Below are 16,188 nucleotides of genomic sequence, written 5' to 3'. Positions count from 1 at the left end.
GTCTTTAAGACAGTGTGTTTCGCCTTACAGAAAAAAATCAAGACTTTACTAAAATTAGTGAATTCTCAGTCATTTGTATTGAAGAACTTTGTCTTCAGTGCTGAAAAATGAGCATAACGCTCTTGGTTGCAGGTTTTTAAATCTGTATGAAAAACTACAGTTAACTGTACACTGATTTTTGAGAAGGCTGCTGTTCAAAAGATTTGTGTTAATTGTCAGAAAAGTCATTGCTTAGAGTTTGTATCAATTAAACATCTTTCACTACAATGTTCCTCATTTTATAAAGTTACCTGTAAAATACGAAGGCTGACTGTTGGGAGGTTCAACAGATGCTACCACCTTGAGACCAAGGGTTGGGAAAGATGGGAAAGAAAACTGCTAACTACTTCAGTAGAATGTAGAGAATGAACTAAGATTATTTCATCAAGTTTAAAAATGAAGACAGTTTGTTTCCCAAGTAACTTGGTACAGATCCAAAATTTGGTTAATTTAGTATTAAAAACTTATGAAATAAGATTTTACTATTTCACGTGAATGTGCTGAACATAAATAAATCTTATAATTGCTTACCTGTGTGTCCATTCGTAGCAGCAGAATACAAGGCAGAATAGCCATCTTCACAAGAGTAATTAATGTCCAGTCCTTCTTCATTAAGCAGCATTGATAATAAAGTGACATTTCCCTGGGCAGCAGCTTGGTGAAGAAGGGTGGGCCTGCCACCCAGGGGGACAGGACCACCGCTTGTTAACAAAGGGGTTAGGGAGGAAGACCAGCCTGTGAGTTAAAGCAACAGAAGTTGGAAGGAAGACAAATTAAAAAAAAAGCTCTGCATTTTCTGTGTTCCTTTGAACGTTAAGAATGATCTTCAAAATGACAAGATTTGTTAGTTTAGCTCAAGTTATGTGGTGATGCTTTGTCTTTTAGAAGGTAATCTGAAAAATAAATACTGTGTACAGGGGTGACCAGATGTTAATGCAAACAAGATTTCATTACAGCAATTCAACATAAATCTTGTTATGGACTGTAGCAGCAACTAGATATCTGCCAAAATTATAACAAAATTAAGAAACTACTGAAATTTTTATAAGCTTTAAATGAATTACTGATATGTTGCAAAGGTTTTTAGCTTTTTTTAAGTAGCCAAGAAAGTTTCTAAAATAAAATGCATTCACTTCCCTTACAGTCTTAGCTCAAACGTCAGTATTTATATCTCACCCACTGCTATATAAACAAATGATGCAAAGAGCCCTTGATAACTTAAAGTAACTTTGCAGAGGAAAAAAAAAAACAAAAATAACTTGCGGAAATAAATACTGAGCTATGCTTCAAGGTAATATTTTACTCAGCAATACGTAAACAATATGTGAATGAGAGAGGCTATATAAAATTTACTTGTGAAAGCTTCCGAGCCACCCAGCTCAAAGACAATATTCAATTCAAAGCTATAAAAGCTTAGGAGTTATCTTGGTTAAATGTTGCGTCCATTAATTTTGAGTTTTAGTAGGGAGTTTGTTAAGAATATGAAGCTTTTTGCATAATGTAAAAAAAAAAATTGTGGATTCTTCTTTGACCCAGGACTGCAATAGAAAATAGAAGAAAGATCTTTTCTTATTTTAACTATTCCCTTTAGAAAATGCACATTCTACTTCTCTCTTAGGTAAGCAGGTTTTATTTGTGTTCTGCAGGCAAATACAAGCTAGGATCTGAGACTGAAATCTGACAATACAAGGCAAACTTGCCCAGACTTTACTGAGGTTCAGTGACACTCAATACTAAAGTAGAGCTGGCAGAGCATTACTTCCAGCTCCACCGAGCTGAGTAAGTGCTACCCAACCTTTAACATATACAGCAGAAAAGCAGCTTACTGGGATGATCTGCTCCATGTTTCAGAAAAAAAAAAAACAACAAAATTTAATCCAGAAGAATTCTACAGATGTAAAAAGGTTTGGGAAGTTTTGAGCAAATTTAATTAACATCCAGAGTTACACAAGCCATCATCTGAGTAGAGTTAATAAAGAATGCATAGCTTTCTTTTAAACCCCTGTTTAAAACAACAAAAATAAGTGCTAAGAGTATCTTCTATTTGTTTTAAAAGCAAGTGAATTTGTCATTTCCAATTAAGTTCACTAGCTTAGCATGTAAAGGAAGCGTATTTGCAGTATTACCACAAGTTTAGCTTATTATTCAACTTATTAATATAGAATTCATATTAATTATGACTTACAAAAAGTCATCAGTACAACTACAGAGTTAAGTTACAAACCCAGCTTGAAGCTGCTGATAATCTCTGAATGTAATTCCATCCATCTTTATACAACTTCAATTCTGGAGTTTCTTTCTGACTATCAATACCTTCATTAATATTTGTTTTTCTGATATTTAGGGAATTTTAAACATTTTCCAAACATGTGAAAAAGTTAAGGAAGGAACATATGAAGTAAACTACGTATTTTAAGTGGTAAAATGCACTGCATTTACAGTTCTGACATTTGACAACAGCTGACTCTGACAAAATGCCGAAGTTCATCCTCTCTACTGTAAAAAATGCTTTTATTTTTCCTATCTCTCATCATTTTTTGAAACTAATTGGGCTAATTGTTCATATACATCAATGTCTTTAAAGCAGCAGTTCATATTTACTCTTTACTCCCTTGGCATGGTAGTTAATGATAGCCAGCTTTGCTTTTGTGACACTCCAAATACTGATAGTGTTCGTTCAAGCTTCTGCCTTCATTTTATAACTTAATTTCGTTTGTACTGGAATTACCTGGGGCAGTTTGGTGAGCTTGACACTAAACTATCAGCAGGAACTTTATTCTGCAAAGCAGTTTGGGAATAATACTGCTGGGAATCCTTCACTATTGAAAAAGGTGTGTTTCTTTTCTTTTCTTTTTTTTTTTTTAAGCCTTAATAGAAATAGAAAAAAAAAAAAAAAAAAAAAAATGTTTATTGGGCCATACATGGTATTTTAATTTTTTGCTTGAACATGTTGAAATGGAGAAGAAAAAAAAGAAAAACAAAAAACAAAAAAACAACACCAAAACAATGTTGCAATTGAATGATGAAATTCACTATACTAAGCTATCACTGGATGGAATCTTTTCACAGAAAAATATGAGAACTGGATAACAAGGTAAGTTTATCTTCTATCATCAATGTAAACAAAAACAATGCTGCATTCATCCAGGAAAAAAAAAGCGACATCAGAAATACTAATAACCATTATTACAGGTCCATCATCACAGAAACAAAAAGTTAGGAAATGTGAAGCATCTGTGAAAGCGTGTAGAACGTGCAGTGATGAAGGGCAGAGGGACAGACAAAAACAGCTTCTGGCATCAGCTTCAGAATGTGGAGGTGGTTAATTTCAGAGCCCAGATCAGTATCTCACCCCCCACTTTTATCTTCTAAGCCAATTGTATAGAGAGAATAATCATAGAAATCATTATAGAAATGAGCAAAATAAAAAACATACATCAGTGAAGAGTGACACAAAAAGCGCAAAACCAAGAAGAAAGTGAAAGCAGAAATCCCAGGGGTATGAAAATCCAACTGCCTAGATTTGTTTCCATTTTGAAGTCTTGCAGCCATTGAAAAGTAGGAATCCAAACAGAGCAGAAGCACTTTGGCACCACTTGAAAGGCTGCTGAAGTTAATGAAAACACTGCCACAGATTTCGAATAGGGCCATAAATGTTCATTGTAATTTCTTGCTGTGCAGTCTGGTCAACGTTAATGACAAAAGTTGGCATCCTTCCTTACTGGGAATGAAAAGGGCAACACATTCATATTTGCCTCACATTTAAAGGCAAATATCATAGCATTAATTCAAGAGAACGTGTAACTGAAACAATCTGTGCTCACATTTCCAATTTTCTCCTAATGCTTGCTCTCTCTAGAACCAAGGCACTTCTTTATTGAAAATCATGCTATTGACCGGTTCTTAAAGCAATCTGACTAGCTAGGACAGTTTTCAAATTAATAAAAGGAATACCTTAGTAACTATGCTATTATCAATTCTTCTGACTCCATAGTAAGAAGAAATACAAATTTATCAACAAACAAACATTTAAAAACAAAGATACCTTCAGTGCTTTCTAATTTGTTAAATCTTTTGCACATTTTCTTAAATATTAACTAATAATGACTAAAGCTCATTACTTCCTATACAATAAAATATGAATTGGATTTCACTATGTTCTGCTTTAAATGAAAGCAAAATTGAAATTCCAAACACTTTCTGGGAGGGGGAAAAAAAAGTAAATAAAAGACTGAAACCAATCAGAAAATTTATATAAGTAATTGAATCTGTGGCTAGAGGGCATGAAAATGCAGATATGAGAAAGTAGTTTCGGAAAGAACATGCTCTAAAAAGAAACTGAAAAAAGAGTGAATGAGTGACATTAACTCAGGCATAACTGGCCACTTTATCTTACTTAAAATAGTATAATTAAATTTAGTCCTCTTTTTTTCCTAAGGCAAATTCTATTTCCACATATAATTATAAAATCTATTTTTTCCTAGGCATAAAATTTGAGGGAAATATCTTTCCATATTTGTATAATATACCTTGCTCATAGTCTACACAGTTCTAGTGCAGTTTGCAAGAACACAGCCAAAATAGATTAAATTCCCTTTAAAGAAAAAACAAAAACCAAACAGAAATAAATAATCTGGGATTGAAAATAAATTCAATCAAATCTAAGTTTGAGTTAAAGATAAAGGAGTACCTAAATATTACAGACAAATTTAGTACAGTTTATTTTCTGCCTTATTTTGTAGGCTGGTAAAGGAGACATTAAAACCACAGCTCTGTAGCAACAAAGTAAAAGAATAGACCACCATCTGGAGTGTAAGCAACCATTCTTTGTGTACTTCTGATAATGGGGCACATTTCCCACTTGGAATTGCAAAGCTTCACAAAAAGAAGTGCAATTTACAAAACATGAAGTGTCAAATGTTCAGAACAAGGATTACAAGGTTAATTCATAGAACAGCTTAGATGGGAAGGGACCTTGAAGACCATTGAGCTTCAACCCCCTGCCATGGCCAAAATGGTTACAACTGATTCTATCCTTTTGATTGCAAATGAATAGTAACTAAAACCTAAATCACAAAAGACCATCTGAACACATAAAACACTACAATTGGATATAATTGTATATCCATCCATATATCCATGTATATATATCATATATATATATATATATCACATATATCCATGTATATATAATCGTGCTGCTTTCAAAACAGTTTCCCCAAGAACCAGAGTTAGTTCAACTGCCTCACCAGGGTGACGACCCATAAAAAGTGGTCCCTCTATCAAATGGAAGCACACCAACTGTACTGTGGGGAGAAGTTCATTCCCTATAGGTAAGATAAAGGTACCGAAGTCACTAGGGGACTAAAGGGACTAAAGGACCATAACTGAACTGAAAATAACCACGTGAAGTTTTTCAGACTGCTGAAACATTCTTCAATGTTAACGAAGATTTTTTTTGCATCTGAAGTGCTCCATAATCGTGCAGCTGCCTTCTCACTGCAGAAGTGAGGGCAAAGAGGGTCTTTTACCTGATCTTTCAGCAGTACTGACCCTATCAAGGACATGAACTCAAACATACATTAAGGCTGTCTCTGCTCATTTAGCTGTTCATTAAGATATGCTGAAGCTGCCATTAGACCACCACAATGCAAAATGAATAGCAGATACGTGCACTGACCCCAAACTTGGACTGCTAACGTAACATTTAGATTTTAACTTTCTCCAACATCAAATCCTTGCAGATACCAGTTGAAGTGAATCTGGGAGATACTACCTACAAGTATTTATAAAGGCTACTACTATAAACACCTACAAAAAGCCTACAGAAAAATGGAAATATATGTACATATATATACTTCTATAGGTATGAAGTGATATATTTGCAACTGCACTGTTATCCAGGCAATAATATACCTTAAGTTGCAACCACTTAATACTACGGGAAAAGAACACAGCAGTCCCAGCTATGCCCTATTTTCTGAAAGGCTCACAAAGCACTGAAAGGCAGTGAAATACATATTCCATCGAAGATCATCATCAGCAATACTATTTCAGACTAAGAAAGCATTTTATAGCTCAAAATAATAACATTAGAAAGGTAGCTTATTTAGTATTTCAAAATCTACAGCTTATTTGCAAAAACAAACAAACAAAAAATCAAAACAACAAAACGTTCAATTTGGAGACTTCCTTGAGGAAGCAAACTAATTAATCATGCAGAAGAACTCCCATACCCCTGGAAAGTGGAAAAAATATAAATGTAAATTTCAGTGCTTAGAAAATAAACAAAGAAAGGTATATAAAAAAAAAAAGTAAATGTAGCAAATGAGAGATTTAGAGTAAAAACAAAACATTACTTTAGAGGGAGATAGTTTGTAGCATATCAATCCCTTTACCTGATGCTGTTACCAGGAGGCTGTCTGAATCACATGGTCTACAGGATGAAGCACTAACAGGGTTTATGGAGGAGCTACAGGCAATGGTGGTGGGAATGACAAAGGAATTTTCTGAACATGCAGGTTGGTTCAGTCCAGGGAAGTGGGAAGGCCAGGCACCCACCTGAGATGTGGCTACGGCTGGAATGGCACAGCCTGCAGGTGCCACAGATAAATCTATAGCAGGTTTTGGTGGCAGCTGAGGTGAGGACTTAGAAATAATTTCCTCATTTATTACCCTGATTCCTTGTGGTGAACTTGAAAGAGGTGAGGTCACAGTTTTGCTATCAGTTTTTGCACTTGTATTTGGGGATCGACTACTATCCATTAAAACCTTTAGCTGTGGGTGTGGCGGTGAAGGAGTTTGCGAAAGCCCTGGTTTTTTAGGAGGAATAGGCGGAGGATTTCCTCTGTCAACTCTTGATACGCTAGGTGTCTTTAAATTCATTCTACCGACTGGGGGGTAGGTGCCAGCATCCACTGAATGTGACACCCCAGGGCGCACTGGAGCGCTGCTCTGAGGGCTTGTAAATCTCGAAAGGACTTGGGTCACGGTATTTCGAGCTACTTGCTTGGCAACTAGGTTGTCACGACTAGTAGGGGATACGTCCCTCGAGGGAGGGCTTTGGGTTGTGTTTCCATTTTGGTCTGGATCATTAGCATTTACTTGAAATCTAAACCTAGCTGCTTGGATTCGTGGATTTAGGCCTGGCTGGCTGGTAGTGCTGGCAGATGGGGAATGCAAACTGTGCATAGATGAAGTCAGCGAGTAATTCTGAGTTGCGACAGTTGGTGCAGAAGGAGTGGAAAGGGAAGTGCTATTTGAAAGAGGGGAAGTGCTACTTGGTAAATCAGGTGCTAGGCCTGTACTTGGTCCGTTTTCCTCAACTCTGTTTGGACTCTGTGTAAGAACAGGAGTTGCAGGAGGGACAAGTTCATTATGTGAAGACTGCCTATCAATGACAGGCTTCACAAATGCTGCATTAGCACACACATTCATTTTTGTATTGCCAGACACTAAGGGGTTCACTGCAGAAGGCTTCACAGATACAGTCAAAGGCAACTTCTTTGTATTTTCAGCACTACTGTCTACTGCTACAGGATCTGTTTGGCAGGCAATAGTTCTTGAAACTGACTCTTCTATTTCAACAGAAACAGAAACAAAACTCCTATCTTTATTTTTATCTTTATTTTTAAGAGAAAGATTAGCTTTACTCTCATTCTCCTTCTTTAATTGCTCAATCATTTTTATCATTTTATCTCTCTCTTCTCTGAGGTCACTGGTGTGTGCTTCTTCTCTATGAAGTCTGGCACGCAACTGCTCTCTCTCTGTGTCAAACTCAGACAGCTGCTTTTCCATCTGAGCTTCCATTTGAGTACTCTTTTGTTTCTCAGCTGCAAGAGACTCCTCCAGTTCACTAGCCTTTTTCTTTTCCTCTTCAAATTTTGACATCACTTCTTCCAATTTTTGGGCTTCTTCTACAATTCGTCCAGATAACTGTTTACACTCTTTCACTAGCATCAATACTATGTGCTTATTCTTGCCCCGTTCTTCTTCAAGACGAGCAGATAGCTTTTTGTGCTCCAGCTCAAGATTCTGTAACTGAGATTTTTCCATTTCCAGCTGTAAGAAAGCACATAGAAAAAAATGCATTAACAAGAGGAAGACTTTCAATATAACCTACCATTAACTTGAGATTAATATTTTAACCTTTGAGAGTACACCTGAAATGAACCTGTCTGCCCAGGAAAGTGATTGATGGTTTCTCATGAAAATGTCTAAAAGCAAGAGAAAGATGTAGATACTCTCTGAATTGCTCTCCAGAGATAAGTAAAGTCATCTGTATTTTTTTTCCTGTTGATAACATAGAGACTCCATGAATTGATTAAATTCTCAAGATTTCCGAGTGAGGAGCTGCCTGGTCTCCAGAAATTAGGCAAGCACTGAAACTAGGCACCTGATCAAACCTGTTTTACTTTGTAAGATTCCTCTTCTTTGCAAAGGAATTAGCCACAAGCAAGAAGCAAGCTTCAAACAAAAACTTTGAGCACAGAAATGAAAGGCTTAGGTTCTAGGTCTTCCTCAGACTGAAGATTAGTGTTGAAATGTGCAGTTCATGCCCATAATGGCCATCTTATTTATTTACATTTACATCAATACATTCATTTTTGAGAGAAACGTTTGAGTACAGACACAAATATCTTCCTGTACTTCCTAACAGTGGTATGTCTCACTGACATCTGTGATGTATGTAAACTACACTGTAAACTAGGATCAGAAGACTACTTGTTATGTGCAAGTAACAGATGAGAATAAACTTTCCACTCACTCATACAGTCATCGCCTCTAACTCATCTTACCCACTGACTGTGCTTTTATTCAAAGGCCCTGTCACTGAAAAGCACTGGAAAAATACAGATTAATGCGCCCTTTTATAACATAGCAACTAATAGTAAGGTGACACAGATTAGTTTGACGTATATAAGAGATTGCCTAGGAAAACACAAACTACAACAAAAGAAAAATTGGTTGTTTTGTTCTTCCTATTCCTACTTTCACGTACTGATGCAGTTGCTTCCCGTATGGCTCATCCGGATAATGAAAAAACAGTGAGCATTCCTTCTCCTGTACTCTTTATATCAGCTCAGATTTATCAGTTTTACTTAATACATGCACAGAGATCCATTCAGGAAGAACAATTCAGAACTAGTACCGCTAGCACGCATTTTCTAGTGGCCATTGTTACTACTCTGGAAAATACTTTCAGACACCTAAAAGAAGTCAAGTGCTCGTAACAATCTAATTTTGACTGCAACAGGAAACTGTTTCATGCTTCTACAGTCCAGTAATATTTCAATGTTTTAAAAAAAAAAAAAACAAAACAACTGAGGAAAGATGTGGCAAATATATTTAAGACCTTACTTGGAATTAAAGTTTCATTTCAATAGATGGAGAAAGACTGAGAGTACAGATTCAGATTTTAGTATTCTGGTCAAATTGATACTCATTTCAGATTTTAAGCCAGTATCATGTACTATTTTCACTGCAAACAGTAATGTGAGAAACAAGATGGTGTAGGGGACTGGTCATAGTTAGGGTATATCTTCACTCTCTGTCACTGCATAACATTTTTCTTGGTTGCTGGAAGAAAATAAGACAAAAAGCCTTCCCCCCCTTTCCAAAAAAACAAAAAAACAAAAAAAAAAACAAAAAAAAAAAACCCAAACCACCAGCAGTATCCCCACCCATTCTTCAAAGCAAAGAAAACAAACAAAATCCCTATGCTCTACAATCTAACAGTTTGTCAGAAGCCTGTTGCTATAGCACACTGTTCCCTCTCCTTTACAAGAGAAGATGAAATTTCTTAGCTCTGGAAATGCTTTCCACACTATTGTGGAGAATATGTCTGAAATTCATTTACAGCTAAAAATGTTGTCCTGTTTGGTGACAAATCAGCATCAACAGGTAATGGCAACACTTCTGCACAATATTTTAGTAATAGTATTATTTCAGGAAGAAACTTCACTATTATAACAAAAAAAAACACCAAACCAAAACAAAAAAAAAAAAAAAAAAAAACAGCAAGTGAAGAGAAAATCACTATGGGAAATTATATCTACATTGTAAACATCAAGTTTCGTGGGAGAAGAGCTCCAAGAGCTCCACTGTAGATTTACAGCTTCATCCCAGGTTAATCAACACAGTGTAAACTAAATTAAGAAGGTATCACAATGAGACTTACTTAGGAGTGATTCCTTTCAGTTTTTCACAGACATTTCAGCGTCTTTTTCAAATTCTGCAAGACTAGTCCTCATGGACAACCACAGCCACTAAGTGACAGTGAAATATCTGGCAATTTCTTTTTTGCTAAAGCTAGTAAGAAAAACATGGCAAATGTATATATTTTTAAAAGCTTGAAATTGCAATGAGATTATGGTGAAAAATTGGAATAAATATTTTCTATTATTCCATGTATAAACCATAAATTACAATGGACATCACTGTCTTATGAAAATAAGAGAGACTGGTTTTCTAAAAGCACTGAATATAAATAAAGAATTCCTGACATAAATACATGGATCCTGTGTGTTTGATTTCAAATCAGCAGTAGCAGCATTAGAGGAAATAGTTTCTCATTCTACTTTATCTCCCTCCACCCCATTCTTTTGGCTGTATCATCCTGAATAATAATAATAAAAAGCTACAAGCCAAAACAAACAAACAAAACCTGGTAATATTTACCCAGTACTTTTTTCCTTTAGATGACAGATTTGGAACTAGCTGTGATTCATTATGAGTTTATGAACTGAAACGTTTTTTTTTGTGAAGTGTACTGTTTGCATACGTTAAGTTTTATCAGTAATACAAACACTTGGAAATGTGCTCAAAAAGTTTCTGAAAAGGAGTATGGAAGGTCCACTGAGAAAATTGACAGGAACCAGTGAAAAACTTAACAGCAAAGGTCTTTTAAACATGAGAGACATGCTTTGTCAGAAAAGGCCAAGAGATCTTGCTTAGTCTAGTAAAAGACAGACTAAGGGAACTAGTAGCAGCATACTACTTCTTGAAGGGTTATTAAAACAATGTCAAAACCAAATTCTTCTTGGTAGTGGCAGGCTGAACCTCATTAAAAGCTAACATGAAAGATTTCCCCTTAAGACATTCTTCAAAATGATGGTAGTGCAGAAGGCCTGTAATACTGCCCTTCTTGAGAGTTTTCAGGACTCAGGTAGACAAGTTCACAGATGACCAAGTGTACTGCTGGTGGATAAGCTGCTTTAAGCACAAAGTTAGACTGAATCACATCAACAGTCCTCTTCCAATCAAGAAGTCCATCTTTGAGCATGCATCCCAGTACTAACTTATCTGCCAACACTTGACAGATCAAGAACCTGTCAACTCTGATCATCTGGTTTTGAGTTTCTAGGAAACCCCAAAATGAATTTTGTCAGTAGCTCCAGGAAAGGCATAGGAAAAGATGGAAGGGGCTCAAGATTTTACACAAAGCAGATGACATCTAGGGTTAAATATTTGGTGTAAGGGAAGCCTGTGTCTCATAGTCATTTGTTCACCTCTTCATTTTCATTTGTGCATCCTTGCACATTGTTCTGACTTTTTAGTATCAAATAATTATTTTATTCAAAGAATGTTTTAGGGTCACTATACGCATGGGCAGTAAGTCTCCACAAAAAAGAGCTCACTGTGAGCCTGCTTGATTCCAGTAATATCCATAGAAAATAAGCACAGCTGTACAAACACCTCATCACTTGGTATGAGTGAGTGCGAGGCAATTTGAAACAGAAAGACAGAAGCATCACATATCTCAGAGAAGGAAGAACCACTCTTAGAGAAAGTACAGCTGGCTGTATATTTAGGTCACGTTTGTCTGGGCTTAATTTTTTTTTTTTTTTCTTACACAGGGTCACCATATTTTGTTGAACAATTCTAGATATACCTCCAAATACCTTTATTATCCTCTACCAAAAAGGGTTTTAAGAGATGGCGGACAGGAAAATGAGGAACCAAGGGAATGTAAAACACTGAATGAATAGGTTACATAGGGGTTAATGGAGATGACTGAAAGAAATGACAACTGTTGCTACAAACCAAAAAGCTTAAGAGGATGCCCTGTTCAAGCAGTATCTCTATTTGGATTTTAAAGAGGAAGACGTAAGTCACACGCATGCTTGTTTAATACCAGCCAACTCAAGTCCTGTTCTCACTCAAATTTCCTATTTGTTATAGGAATAAAAAAAGTTGGCATTCTAACAGTTTAAAAGCAATACTTTTTTTTTTTTTTTTTCTCTTCAAGTATAGCTTTCAAGTTTAGCTTAAAAATTCTAAACTTTAGAATTATGCATAATAGAAGTGTAGGTATTTTTGAAGGTAAGAAAAACTACAAAATAAAGATTGAGCTATTTAAAATAATGGTTTAAGGAAAAAAAAAATTGCGTTTTCTTCTAGGAAACAAGGGACAAAAGCTTCCTTTTTTTGTACCTGTAGATTTAGACATTGCTAATAAAATTTACATAGCAATATCAATATCCTGACTTTGAGATACATTTTTAATACACAAGGTCATCTTATATGCATTCGTACTTCCATACTCCAAGAGCCTCTTTCTAAAAAGATGGATGAAAAACATATGCACACAGAGGGACTTCTGGCTATGCACTGAAACAAGAAACCAACCAAACTGTGCAGGAGCTGTCACAGAATCACAGACTGGTTGAGATTGGACCTCTGGAGGTCATCTGCTCCAACTTCCCACTCAGAAAGTGAGAGCTAGAGTGGGTTGCCCAGGATAAGTCAGGGTCTCTCCAGTGTGCATATACAGGATTGCTCTTTTCTATGATTCCACTGGTTCTATCTGATTTATTCCGTGATTAGAGCTAGATTTATGGAACACATGAGGTGTACACATAAAATATCAGCAGAAAACTAGCACCTCACTATATGACAATTAAGCAATAAATTTTCAAGACTCGTGATGATAATGAAGTCAGGCAGAGGCGCAAATTAAAAAGTGACATGAAAGAACAAATCAGGAGGAGAAAAGGAAAAAAAGGTTGGTAATAGGCTACCTTCTTTTGTCTGTTTTCAGAAGCAGCCAACTGAGCTGACATTCTCTCTTGCATTTTCCTGCAGTGAGCCATAACAGCTTCTAAAATGGACAGCGGGTTCATGCAGATTGGCTTCCTTTCTTTCTCACCAGCCCCTGCCTCAAAATCTCTCTGAAGAGCCAGGAATGGGTCACTCAGATTAAACCTTCCGTATCGTTCCTGGATAAAAACTTCCTTGCGCCGTGCCTAATAAAAGAAAAAAAAACACAAGATAAGGGAATAAAACTAAATGCATTCTTTGGAATACAACTACACATAGAACAGACCTTAACAACCAGGAAATTAATGTTTTTAAAATATTTTCTTTAGGTATTTACAATTTCTAATAGACTTGGGCTGATGTGCTGCAAACATTTCATTACAGTCAATAAAATTTGCTAAGTAAAACCTTCTGCTTCTCAATTTAGTACAGAAATTTCAGTTTGGAACAATTTCAGAAGTATCAGAAGCTTGACATGTTGAGAGGTTAAGGGAAGAACAAAGATTCCAAAACAGCTTCCTACTTCAGTGTAGTAAAATGTTAGTTAAAGGCAAGCACTAAACACCTGAAGCATTTTTTGCAATAACAAAATAAATATTTTTAAAATTAAAGAGGAATTTATGGTATCCTCATACATACAGAGATTTGCATAAGAAACAATCTCAGAGAAGCAGAGTGCAAAAATGTCACCAAGACCCTTCCCAAATCTCTGCTCAAGAAAAGCTCAATATCAAGTGTTTCTACAAACTATTATTAAACAGCACAATTATATTTCCAAATACGGTACCATGCTACTTTTAGAAAATCAAAATATCACACAATAAAGACTGGATGTAATTTTGCTTGACAGATTTTTGTTTTTTTAGCCCAACAAGATCAATTTCAGATAAGGTATTTTGATACATTTAATACACACTACATAAGAAGGCCACAGATCAGTACTGACTTATAATTTTTTTAATAGAAAATATTGTTCCAAAACACCAGGCCTAAGTCTCATCTAATTTATGAAATAAAACAAAACAAAAGAAGAAATCCAAACAACAGAATTATTCTAAATCTAAAGATTTTGCTGTGATGTTTTCATGCTTGCACGTGTAACAGAAAGCAGAAGGAAGCGAGCCAAAGCTTAGAGTACAAACTTTGGAAGTGAAGGCTTGTTAACTTAAAATCAAATGAATCATCAGAGCAGTTCTTTAAAGCATATTTCAAAAATCAGAACAAAAAACACCATTAGAAGAGGAATCTCAAAAATAACAGTTTTTTTTTTGTTTTTGTTTTTTTAATGTGAGATTTATTTCAAACTCAACAAGTTCAGTGAGGAATAAGCAAAACCTGAGGAAGAATAAGCAAATTCTGAGGGGTAAAGGAGGAGGAAGGGGCAGAGGAGGCCATCAAAATGGGTTAGGAAGCTCTTCCAATAGCCTGATGCTATAACTTTAACATATGAAAAGAAGGCCATAAAAGGTGACACCCATTCAGGGCATGAGAAATCAAAGAACGTAAGAACTATGTGAGAAAAACTCTCCAGCGACAAGCTACAAATAAGGTACCTTAATGAATTCTCAACTTCCGCATTTACATAGTGTACAACATTGAAATTTTGGAAGAAATTAGAAGATAATTTAAAAGTAAAAGATAATTTAACTGCAGCTGATCCAAGCGTTCCTGATTACTCTGATGATTGAAAAACTTTGTCTACTTTCCAACTTGATAGAATAAATAGAACCAGAAAATATGTTCATATTTGCTCTGCAAATAACTTCTAATTAGTCTAATATTTCAAAGCCTCAATTTTTATCTTATATTTTAACATAAAATGCAATGTTTATTGGGGAGAGACTATGCTTGCAGCTCCTAGCTTTATACAAGGAGTTACAGGAATTGCATAGCTTAGGTATTCAACCTTTAAGCAGGAGAGGAAACAAAAACAAAGCCAGCCCTAACCCTTAATGGACTAAAGCACTAAGCAGACAAACAGGATGACAAATGCAAAAGGTTAAGAATTTAAATAGAGACAAAGGCACAATCCATACATAAAACATCAGCAGCATAAAAGCCTCTCAGTTTATATAAAGAGAGTGAGCCATCAAAGTAAAGGAAGTAATATCAAGGTAGGAGCTCAGCTGCAGGTTAAAAAAATAAAGCCATCAGAGCTTCATTCTGAAGTCCAGAGATCAGTAAAGAGAAAATTAAAGAACAAGAGAGTAACTCTTGTGTTGCCACTGTATAATTAAGGCTTTGTTTGTATCTTGGATAGTGCATGCAATTACCATTCTCAACATAAGAAGAGTTGTATCAGAATTAGGTAAGAAAGAAGGACAAGGAAGACAACCAAAAGTTTGGAAGTTTCCACATTAGAAGTGATCATCCATGCTACGGATGTATTGCTTAAAAAAGACTGGAGGGGATATAAAAACCCACTCTATTTTTAAAGTCATAAACAAGGAAGGAAAATAAACAATGACAGTTTACTTATCTAATGAAAGAATTGTGAGGCATCCAGTATAGGATACTTGGCCAGATGAACTTCAGACCTGAAGCAGTCTCTGTTATATTACTACGCATAGCTCAGAGAAATACAAATGAACAGAACAGAAAGGTGAGAACGACACCATTTTGACTGAAGTCTCCCATTTATCTAATGAGACTTCAGTGCAACACCCATTAACATTTGCCTGTGTCTCAGTTTTTACTGTTCTGTCTTGGATGCTGCAGTGCTGGTCCTAAAGCAAGACCTATCTAATGAAAAAAGTACCATAACCAATGGCTATCTTTTTCATACCCAAGACGATGTTAACATCACTATTTGTGTTCTCCTCTCCTCTGTCTCAAACACATCAGCAGGGTTGGACAGAGCTGCACATAATCCATTGTCTCCTCCAAACTGACCACGTGTCAGCAGCTATCAGGCACTGATAGAGCTTTTCACTGTACACGAGACTTAGTACTCTGTTAACTGAAACCCAATGCTTACAGGGCATTTCTGGAACTTGTCATGCCACAGAAAAGTAAAAATAGAAAGTAGGTTAAAAATAGATGCCTCGAATATAAGAGCATGAAAAGGAAAAGGAAAAAAGGAAAAGGAAAAAAGGAAAAGGAAAAAAG

General features: G+C 35.9%; 1 protein-coding gene across 1 annotated transcript in view; it reads right to left on the bottom strand.

The window, feature by feature from the left end:
* CTTNBP2 (cortactin binding protein 2) overlaps positions 1-16,188 on the bottom strand; it is a 77,767-nt gene that overhangs the window by 31,128 nt on the left and 30,451 nt on the right. The window contains 3 exon segments of the mRNA XM_042816120.1: positions 571-774; positions 6,438-8,100; positions 13,062-13,286. Of these exon segments, the coding sequence (XP_042672054.1) occupies positions 571-774; positions 6,438-8,100; positions 13,062-13,286 (2,092 nt within the window).

This window comes from Centrocercus urophasianus, unplaced genomic scaffold (genome assembly GCF_019232065.1).
Source record: "Centrocercus urophasianus isolate 14NV4802_14NV808 unplaced genomic scaffold, USGS_Curo_1.0 seq_15, whole genome shotgun sequence".
In the NCBI taxonomy this organism is placed as follows: domain Eukaryota; kingdom Metazoa; phylum Chordata; class Aves; order Galliformes; family Phasianidae; genus Centrocercus; species Centrocercus urophasianus.
This window is presented reverse-complemented; position numbering and strand designations above follow the sequence as displayed.